This window comes from Chanos chanos, chromosome 15 (assembly GCF_902362185.1).
Source record: "Chanos chanos chromosome 15, fChaCha1.1, whole genome shotgun sequence".
In the NCBI taxonomy this organism is placed as follows: domain Eukaryota; kingdom Metazoa; phylum Chordata; class Actinopteri; order Gonorynchiformes; family Chanidae; genus Chanos; species Chanos chanos.
Window position 1 is genome coordinate 9355151 of NC_044509.1, and position 11397 is coordinate 9366547.

General features: G+C 42.9%; 1 protein-coding gene across 1 annotated transcript; it reads right to left on the reverse strand.

Moving 5' to 3' along the window:
• Positions 1-2099: 2099 nt before the first annotated feature.
• apbb1 (amyloid beta (A4) precursor protein-binding, family B, member 1 (Fe65)) lies at positions 2100-10928 on the reverse strand. The gene is made up of 14 exons (XM_030792408.1): positions 10839-10928; positions 8855-9717; positions 8196-8404; positions 8055-8111; positions 7293-7369; positions 7090-7150; positions 6801-6947; positions 5698-5825; positions 4608-4722; positions 4165-4249; positions 3753-3833; positions 3066-3181; positions 2676-2852; positions 2100-2485 (listed from the first exon to the last, which is right to left on the reverse strand). Exons 2-14 carry the CDS (start codon positions 9687-9689, stop codon positions 2324-2326), a joined length of 2250 nt encoding a protein of 749 aa, XP_030648268.1. The 5' UTR covers positions 9690-9717; positions 10839-10928; the 3' UTR covers positions 2100-2323.
• Positions 10929-11397: the final 469 nt, after the last annotated feature.

Here is an 11397-nt window from a genome sequence, read left to right on the forward strand (position 1 = left end):
CAGGACTCCTTTACAGACCAACTGCCTTGTAAACCAAATCAGGGTGCAACAAAGAGAGTGTTCAACAACACAACATAGCAGAGAAGACTAAAATAAACATCTTTAGTGTCGATTTGTGTTAGAGGGGCATCAGGCTATTTCTTAGTCACTATTTACAATCACAATTAGTGTTTTGTCATAGAATATGATACATTTGTGAATGGCTTCTTTTTTTTTTTTACAGCCTTAATATGATGCAAACTAGCAAAACATGATGTGCAATTAAAAAGAATTCAAACTAAAAGACATTTTATATATACAAGACAAAAATCACTGTCACAAAGACTGATTTAAGTATCTGGGTGAAAAGTTTTAAAACAGAGATACATCCAGTTGAAAAGATTTTTTTTTTTTTTTTTCAATCATGACACAGGGTGTGAGACACTTATAGAAAACTTACAGTAAATACAACCCCCTAAGTGCTGATCGGAGATCAGATCTAAGGTAAGCTCAGAGAGCGACCGGAGAAAAACGTGTGTCTGTCCCTTTAAGGGGTCTAGAGACAGTATACAGTACTATAATTATTGACTGACAGTACTCTCATTTTACAGACTGTTCCAACCCTCTCATGATACATTTGACCAAACCTAACGCACAGTATGAATAGCCCGGCTGCTTTCCTCTGTCAACAGACAGAGCTTCGCCTGTAACAGAACACACGCTTGTTTGCTTCAATTTTAACCGGTAAAAAGGGCTGTTGTAAAGCTGGGCCTCTCCGGCTGAGCCTAGACACACTCGTTTATAGAACTTGAGGACTTCCTTTGCCGGTGACCACATAGTGGTGAGACCTCGATTAAGTCCAAAAATAAAGTTCCCTCTACGCGGGGAAATGAAAAGTATTGCATTGCAAAGAAAACTCAAAAGTCTCTGTTAAAGAAAAATAAAACTCCATTTAAATACATTTTAAAACAATAACAACAAAAATACTGTAATGCCCATTTATTTTTTTATTTCTGTGTGAAATATCCTAAGCTCCACCATATATATATATATATATATATATATATATATATATATGAATCTCTTCTGGAAGACTACGATATGCAAATTAAAAAAGTTGTCTTAAATAATGTACTTAAATGCCATTCAGTAATGGTGCTAGGATGGGCATAAGCACTAATCTACACAACAAAGGAAGAATATTAACTCCGAGTTACACATTTGCACTAAAAACTTTGTACTCTCAATACCAGAGGTAAGACACGTCAAGCCTCGTCTTTAGTGGCTCTGTTATTCCGTGATAACGTAAAAGAACGGAACAGAAACGGAGTGAAAAAAAAAACAAACAAACAAACTTGTAGTGTTCAGTTGGCAAAAAAAAGCACGGAGAAACCATAATAAACAAACAAACCAAACAAAAAGACTCCTTTCCAGTTTTACTAAATGGTCAGTTCCTCTGAGCGTAAGAGTGCGTGACGTAAAACAAGTGTTACAGTTATATATATATTCACACAATATAGTGAGATTCTTAATGTGGTCGGGCTGCTTCCCTGTCTTATTCAGATGGATGTATAAAAAAAAAAAAACTCCTAAGACACGGAGAATGAGGAGTAAATTTTCTCAATGAGAGAATACAGCCAAACCAGTGGTAATACATGTGCTAGCTTAGAAAGTTCTCTGACCTGTGTTAGTGTTATATTTTGAAATCATGCATATTTAAAGACTACTAAAGTTATTTATCTGAAATGAACACAAAAATCATTTACATATTCGAATAATTACAATGATGTTGCATTTTTTTTTTGGTCCTTTCCTCAGACTGTATTTTCAGGTTAAAGATGTTATCGGTGCTGAACCACATTCAATCTGGAGGTTTTTAACATTGCTTACATAGTGTTGGTTTACGACCAAGAGTCTCGCTCTCCTCACCATAAATATCAGCTATGAACAAAACAATATTTTGTCTTATTCTCCAGATATTACCGAGAATGATCGTGTGGCAGGTTTGACGAAACAAAGTGAACTTACCATCTTACAACAGAATTCAATAGTGTCCTCTTTTCTCTCTCTCACACACACACACACACACACACATACACACACACACACACACTCACACACACACTGGACAGATAAACCTGCTCTGTCAGGCCTTGGAGTGCTGAAATGTACAGACGGTTGACGGGGAGTGTTTCGGACCAGCGGGGGTTGCCACACTTCCTGTGATTTTCGGGATGAAAGCCCGGCGAGTCAGCGGGAGGCTGGTGGGGGAGTGGGACGGAAGGGGTGAGAAGGGGAGCAGAAGGAGGAGAGGAGGGGAAAGGAGGGAGAGCGTGCGCGCCTCTCAGGGCGTCTGGGCTCCGGACCTCTTGAAGCTGCCCAACAGACTCTGGACCCCCTTCTTCACGCTGGAGCCCACCCGACGAGCCACCGAGTCAGCGGGGGGGCCAGGCAGACAGGAGCTGGTGCTGGGGGGTCTCGCGTCCAGACATTTCTGGTAGCGAAGCTGTCGAAAGACAAACGACACTTCGTTGACTTTAATCTCAGGGTCTAATCTCAGTCGCGCATAATTTATTCTAATGGTGTAAAGATTTCAATCCAAGTGTGTCATGAGCCAGTGGCTTACAAAGAACACTCCGGAATACCCATCAGAATGAGACTAAACTGTTGGAGAGGTGGTGAAGTGAAAGACTCACCATACAGGCGGCCTGCACGGCCTCACTCAGACTGGCCGCGTTGGGCTCACACCAGAACATGTGACAGATGAAGTCTCCGGGGCCTTCAGCCATGATGAACGCAAAAGTGTGCACATCCCGCCCAACTCCCATGAAGGACAGGAAACGCACCCGACACTCAGAGAGCACCTCCTCTTTCTAAAACACAGTAGACGCGCACACACACACACACACGCACACAAGCGAGCACGCACGCACACGCACGCACACAGGAAGAGGTGAGAAACCACAGATGAACAGGGGCCTCACAAAGCAGCTCTTCCAATACTCAGAAATTACAAAGTATACCTACATTAGTCTGTGCGTTGCGTGTGTGTGTGTGTGTGTGTGTGCGTGTGATCGCTTGTTCACCTCTGCGGTGAGAATAGTGAGTGTAGCAGAAGCCACATTCACAATGACAGGTGTCCACTCCTTTTTGTCTTTGGTGGTCAGGGCCGTTTCCAAGGCAACATTAACAATGTCCATACCTGAGAGAGAGAGAGAGAGAGAGAGAGAGAGACATAGATAAGAGCAATAAGAGCTGACATCTTCTCTTAGTGTTCTGTTCTCTCTGTTTGAAAAGAGACCGAGGGCCATTACTCTCTAATGGAAGCCAGCTGAGTACGTCTGTTACCTGATAAGGAGAGATGTCTGGTACATGATGTGAAGAGATTTTATTAGCACTATAACAGTAACATTAGTAGTGGCCTGATAAAACAGACATTCATTCAAACAGAGAAACTCTTGACATTTTCATTGGGAGAAAAACTCTATTGATAACCACAACAGAAGCCAAAATGCACCAAAACATTTAGTAAGATTCCAAGAAATGAGTAATGCTTTCATAATCAAGATAAAGATATGTTAATACTTGGGAAAGATTTGTTGTTAGGAGAAGGTCGAGAGGAGTGACTATAGCTAGAATAAATATAAATAATACAGATATTTGGACGCAAACCAGATGTCTCTGACATTTGACAACATTACCAAAGCATCTATATAAACCGACGTGAAACGTAAGCATTAATGGAGAGAACAGAGAGTTAAATCATTCCTTACCCACTGGTTTGGCCACTGTCACATTACCAAGGTAAAGCACCTGGAAGCGCTGCACCAACTCATTCTTCGGTGCTGGAAACTCTGTGGGCGTGGGGGTAGTGGAAGAGAGAGAGAGAGAAAAAGAGAGAGAGAGAGAGAGAGAGAGAGAGACTATTTATTATTTTATTTTTATTAAGAGGATTATAAGGCTGGAAATAATTCACATCAGCGTCAGTGGCACTAAATCACCCAACACAAAAAGACTGCCGTGTAAACATCAAGGGATCATTTTGAATAAATCAGCTACAGCGTGAAATCAAAACAAAACCAAACAAAACAAAACAAAACCAAACGGCAGTTCCAGTAAAGAGCACAGGAAAGACTCTGTGGTCTGTGTGTAGGTCACGGTGACAGACGTGGTGTGGCCTTATACCCTGGAATGGAAGGTCGACGAGTTTGGAGGGGTCGATGTTGAGTCTGCTCAGGCTGGATTTGGAGGACTTCCTCTGAGCCATTATCTAGAGAAATCACAAAAAAAAAAAACTCTATAACAAATCAAATGCAGAGAAGGCCTGTCCTCTTTAAGACATTCAGTCCTGTTTTTTTTTTTTTTTTTTTTCGTCCGACAATTTTCCAACATAAGAAAGTGTCAAAAACCTCACAGCCATATTACAGAAAACTGTTGTAATGACGGCTATGCACCGTGTGCGTGAACTGAATTAAGAGTCCGAATGAGGAGCTTATTATTTGTAAAACTGGCAGACGCACTTGACGGACTGAGCTGTTTTTCTCGGCGCTTTCTCTTAAATGCTCCAATGAGTCACAAATTTAAGTGCGTACATGTGTGTGGGGGTTCGTTCCAACCACAGTTCTCACCTTGGAGCAGATGTCATGCATACTAGTGGCGATGTTTTTAGCTGGTGTGTCACACCTGAACACGTGGCATTTCAGAACGTGGGTCAGCTTGTCCCGTGCCACATAGGCAAAGTCCCTGCACGTACACGAAAACACAGGTAAACAAAGTGCTATTTAGACACAGAATACTTCTTGATGCTTGTGGGGGAAAAAAAATACTGAAAAAAAAATGGACTTGAAAAATGAGACGCGGTCAGATGGAAATATGAAAATCTGGAAAAAAATCATTTCAAGAATCTACTTGGGATGAGTGAATGGTACATGGCAAAATAAACCACAAAGAAAGCATTTCAGATCATACATAGTTATGAAGTTGGCCAACAGGAACATGAAGAATGTTTTAGTATATTAGTAAATACACATAGAACACATTAGTAAGTACAATTATACAAAACTGTCACTCTGTTTTAAGTGATGAACGGATCTGGTCTGTAGAGACCACTGGAGAATATAACATGGTGATTTATGTCGTCATGGCAACCACAAATGCAAAAGGAAAATATTTATAGCAACGGCGATACACTACCTCTCCCTGAGTCCCAGAATGCAGCAGGACAGAGAAAAATCAAACAAGGTTTCAACAAGAAACAAATGAGGAAGCAGAACTTAACAGTGATTCAAACTCAAAAAAACTTAAGGGTTGGGGGGGGGGGGGACAGATTTAGTTTTGCCACAATACAAAGCTCAAGATTTAAATAAAGCAGCTGAATTCCACAACAACCCAAAACAAAACAAAACTGGACCAAAAAAAGCACTGCTTAATTCAGGGCAGCAAACACAATCAATTGACTTAATAGTGTGTGTGTGTGTGTGTGTGTGTGTGTGTGTACGTGAGCAAAGACAGAAATTTTGCATCACATTTTCCCTCCGGTAGAAGGATACTTCAGTTATGTCACTTCCATAATTGGTTTAATTCCATTTTGAATATGCCTACCATTAGACATATACGGATGAACATTATATTTCTGAGTAAATAACACGACGGTTTTCTCAAGCTGCACTGCCGTCTCTGACTGCTGACATGAGGAGTCCCGAAAAAGCTTCCACTCACCTGCCGTTGTCCCTGCCCACTCCCCACACGCGGATGCTGACGATGGGTTGAGAGTGGAGCAGCGTCTGCCCCAGGGGATCAATTAGATTGAGGGTCTCGTTCTCCAGGACCAGCAGCATGTCCTTCCCCTGAGAAGAGTCCGGAACACATCAAAAAGCCTCAGCGTCGCGTTCAGACACAGACAGGGCGCAGGAGAGGGCGAGCGACGGGCGAGGTTACTTCGTAACTGAGTCACGGACGCTTCAAACCCCAAAAGCTTTGCCCTCCGGAGCTAGATGGGTTTTTTTTTTTTTTTTTCTTCATTTCTAATTCTGTACATGACCGTGTCATTCTGTCTTGTGTTTTAGTTGTCTTCTTTTCTTTCCTTTAGATTGTAACTGTTTTTCAGTTTATTTGTTTGTGACATTTTGTGAAACAAGGTACAAAACTCTTAAAATCATTTCAAAATGGTTACCATGTGTTACAGTCGATTTTCACTGAAACCTATTTTTAGCAAGCTAATTACCTGCAATTAAAAGTTGTATCAAACAATCTTCTCGAGCAGAGAGACAGTGCCATGTACCACGCGGTACACTGCTGCTAGGTAACACAACATTTGGCCCTCTAGAAACTGTCAATCGAAAGCACCCAAAAAGAAAAAAAAGAGTCTATTCGCACACTGATATTTTCCCAAGGTAAGGTAAATAGGTTAACTCCTTCGAGATGTATCAAATTAAGCTCTGACAGCACTTAAACTGTATTCAAGAAAAAAATTTGTAAAACAGAAGTCATGCAACATAATGTTGAATAAACCCTTTTTAAACAGAGCCAACAATGTGTTGGCTTAGGATTGATCTCACTGGCAACCAATTTTCCACCAATTATTAGAAGAAAGGTGATAGTACGGTGCTTTTCCTTACACCACTAAGATTCAGTAGTGTCATCCTGGCCTTCCCTAATCTCTGCATTCCATTTAATCCAGAACACGGTCAAGAAAAAAAGCTTAGGGCATCAGAGGATGATTCTGCAATCATACCCTGTTCAATATCTAAACAGGCTGTCCTGCAAAACTCATGGGACAGCCAATCAAAAGCCTGTAGTGGGTAGCGGGCACACACGCATACCTCTCCCCAGATGCCGGCCGTGTCGTGGAGGTTGTGTTTATGGTAGGAGAGCTGTCTGATACAGTTATTCACTGCAATGCTGCTTTTTCCTGGAGCCATCTCTTCCTCTGAGATCTCCACCCAGCCAAGAGAACGTACAGCAAAGCACTGCGACACACACACAAACACACGCACACACGCGCACGCGCGCATACAAAGACATGAGCACCAACGCAGATGGCACACACTCTAAATTTCAGTCAAAGTAAATGCAAAACCAAGTCAGTAGAGCCTAAAGTGGAGTCAATACCTTGGCCTCTACGTCAGCGCTGTAGGGATTCTGCTTCTCCTCGCCCTCAGACTGAGAGCAACTGTGTATAAAAGAGGGATGGGTGTCAGAAAACCAACAGTAAAGCACATTAGAGTATCACTCACATACAGTTAGTGCTAGACTCTGGTACTATTGTTTGAAGTCTATAGTACAGATATCCTTATGTTGACAAAACAGCTCACCTAAGGTTGATAGAGGCATATCGTAGAGTAGCCCCCTCAAATTCTTTCAGACTCTGATCAGATGTCACATCCTCCTCCTAAAACATGACAATACACACAAAGCTATATTTCAGTATCAGATGCCAACAGTATACACTCCCATGCTGTTCATTTCAGCCCTGCACACGGTGTGGATGTGAGTCATCATAAATATTCTAATTCAGTTACTTTTTTTTTTATTTATGACTAGGGTTGCTCGTCATCTGGAATATAAAAGCGAAACAGTAAAAGCAGCCAGATGTCCATTAGAGCTGTGGGGGCAGTTACTCACTGCATGTTTTGATGGAGTTGTTAAGAGCAGGAATTTACATGTACCAGCTCCATCGAGAGCGCTCTCATAAAAGACATGGGCTCAAAGTCTGAGTACAGTCTGAATGATTGACATCTGTCTGGCCAATCATGACAGAAGACTATGGAGGTCTAAGTGATACAAATCACAGTTATAGCACTTCAATTCTGGAATGGTGACTGGAGTTGAACTGGACGTGGTTCTAGGACAGTCCGTGATGCAACCTCATTTTGTGGTTTGTTTTGATTGGGCGCTTATGTAACCACGCAAAAGACGCCAGTCATTTGCGATTATGCAAACCATCCTCGTTAACCATCCCTGGAATTCAGATTTCAAAAAGCAGCCCAAAAAACTCATTTCACGCAGCATGAAAACTCAGTTCATTTCCAGTATGAGAGATAGCTTAATAAAGAAAACGGCTCATTGCCACTGACCTTCCACAGTTCCTCATCATTAAATCGGTTAGGACGGGTTCCCATGTTCCATGTCACCTAAGGGTACAAACACGAGTTTAGTACCTGACAAGTCCTGGGAGATCCACCTGTACGCACACACACGTCACACTCCATCCTTACCTCTGCTTCCTCCTCACAGGGGGTGATGGCAGGTGAGGTGCTGGAGGGCCTTTCGGGGGCCATACCCTCCTCCAGAGGGGAGGGCGGCTCCCACTGGGTAGTGCCTGTGGGGATGTGCCAATAATATGTGCCGGAGGTGTCCCGCACCCTCATCCAGCCAGCCGGCAGGTCTGAGTCAGTCTCAAACGCACTGCGGTCCCAGTACGACTCTACAGAATGCAAAAAATACGTATCAATATGATATTTACAAAATTACAAAAAAAAAACAAAAAAAAAGTAAAAAAGGGAGACTGAGAGATGAGGCAAAATGGAGAGGTATGGAGAAAAGGATCAGAGGAGGAAAAGTGAAGTCAGATATAGACAGTAAAAAAACTGGAGGACCAAAAAAAGAGATGGTAGAAACCAAATAAGAGGAATTGTGTGTGGCATGTGGGTAAGATCAAATCTAATCCTGTAGACGGCCATTTCGCTCAATTTCTTCTTAATTAAGGAATAATACCACTTCTATATTAACCTCGTTAACAGGGGGGGCAGAAATGCTTTGTTTATGACTACAAGCTCTAAGTCACACATTGACAATAATATATAGCTCAGGTAATCGACAAGGGCCAACCCAACAAGTTTAAATACAGTAACCTATTCTGTAAGGTTTCAGGTACCTGGGTCTCCATCAGGAGTGCTGTTGGCAGTGCTTCCCTGAGACAATGACATGCAGCTGGAGTCTTCATCACTGGGCACTCCACTCTTTCCCTGAAAAAGGAAGCACGCGTTTCTGCCACCATCCTCCCCTTTCCTGGCTTCACTTCCACTTTGAGTCTCTGACGAGTCTGTGTCCTTCTCAGCTCCGCTGGGAGCCAAACTGTCCTCCTCCTCTTCCTCTTCTTCTTCTTCCTCTTCTTTCTCCTCTACCGCATTTTCCTGCTCCTTCCCCTGAGATGCATCAGAGGTATCGATTAAAAGAGGTTCGTTAGCAGCGTTCTTCAGCTCCAGGTCGGAGCAAAGGGACCTCAAGGTCTTGTTGGATGTCGTATTCTGGTCTCCAACCTGCTCCTCCAGGTTCTGGTTGGGGTTTCCATCCGGGCTCTCGTTCTCGTTTAGGTTAAGGTTCTGGTCGGGGTTCCGGTTCATGTCCTGCTGCTGCTCAGCCACCTTACGAAGCTGGTTCTGGCCCTCTTTCATCCATTTGGTGTTGCTCCCCGTGCCGGGATGGCCCTGTTCGTTCTCTTGGTTCCTGGCCCGCTCTTCCTCACGGTGTTGGTGAGATGTTTCGTCCTCCAGCCCGCCCATGAGGCCGTTGAGGAGCTGAGCTGGGGTGGCGGTGGCGTAGATGTGGCGGCTTTTCGGGGAAGAGGAGGAGGACGGGCCCTTGGCTTTGTTCTTCTGGCTAAGTTCTGCGTCTAAGAGAACGCTGTGAGGAGAACGGAGGTCGAGGGTCACCGAAGAGGTCACGCAGGTGTTGTCGTTGGCCAAGTCGGAAGTGTGCTCCAAAGACATGGCACGGAGCTAGAGGCCTCTACAGGGGCTATGGGCACAGAGCAAGACCAAGGACAAAAGAACTCATATGATTCAAAGAATATCACATAACTGAATCACACATAAACAGAGTCCATTCTAATGCTTTTACAATTTAAGCAAATATCTCACCATATAGGGTTAAACTGTCACGGGACAGGCACTCATATTATGAATGATTACTTTAAAGTAAATTTCTTTTTGGTATTAAGAGTATAATCTTATCAAAGTCTTACATAAAAAGAGAAACTGCCATCACTGAGTAAAACCCGTATTAAAACTCACTGCTTGAGTATGGTCGGGGATGTTTGTATCACAACTGAACCAACAGGTTTAAATATTACAGTAGTGAGCCGGATGGCCCCATGTCTGCCAGAACAGAAAAAATAATTGATCTTGTTTTAAGTTAGGAGGCCGTTTAAAGCTAAAAGACGCGTCTCAAATTGTACCGTGATTCCAGGCATTTCCTAGTGCCCGCAATCCAATTTTCATGAAGAACCATCCAAGCATCCACTGATGAGGAATACAAGTAATACGAAACGGAACGTCCTTGTTTTCTTACAAGTAATGTCGGTGTGGTATAATGTGAGTTCTAATTAAAGCATTACCCGTTAGTTTGCTTCGTTTTAATGTCAGCTTGCTTTGCCTGGCAGGTGATGATCAGTCGCAGTGAAAAAATACCCATACAACAATCACTGCGGGCCGCACACTCATAGCTGAGCCCTTTATCCTGGCTAAGGTCTGAATCATAGATTGAATAAGCTAGCTAGCTGGCATATTTTCCACTCATTTCTCACAAATGTACAATGATAAAAGGTTGTCAGGGTTCGCAAACAAACGAAATCAAATTCATCCTAAAGCTCCAGGTTTATACGACTGCGATTTCCTTTCCATCTTGTGTTTAAAATGTGTGTTAGAAACATCTTCGCCCTCGAGCTAATTCATTTGGTCGCATGCTAGCGTGCTCGCTAAATCGTCCACCATCATTCCAGCTGGGAGAGCTCATCATGTCGCCAGTACGCACTCCCACAACATAAACACACCCTTAGCTACCGTTAACTGAATCGCAGCGTAAATCGACAGATTTAAGATATCGTTTCGTCGATCTAAAAGATTAAGAAATTAACTTACCTTTTAAATCTTAATCTTCATTAATCTTCGATTATTTTGGTAACAGCTGTACATGTAACAAATACAGTGGGAATAAACTAGCTATGTTCCTCAGTACGTTATTAGCTTGCTAGCCGAAGGGCTCCGAACAAGCCACTACCTACGTCACGAAGACTGCGTCACGTCGCACGTCGGCTGCCACCGGAGACCACCCCACATCGCCCACCTATGCACTCCTTTGAAGCAGTTAAATTCCATCTCTTTAAACCGACAGCTTATCGTGCCTTTCATGATTTTAACGTTTGCTAGATCTCTCACATGATAAGATGAGCGGTTATTTACAGATCCAAAAGGAAAATATAAACGTGCAGGTGAAATCTTCGCAATGCAACTTTAAAATTGTCCTCAAACCGCTACTATTCTGCAGTCAAAAGGGCTGCAATGAACTACATCCACCCACCACCCCAACTCACACAAACACAGACAAATTTCCTAAAGTAGCATTAAGCTTCCTAACTGGTGTGAACTCAGAATCAACTCCCAATCCCATCAGGGTCTAATTTTGCTTGCCTGGACTGCA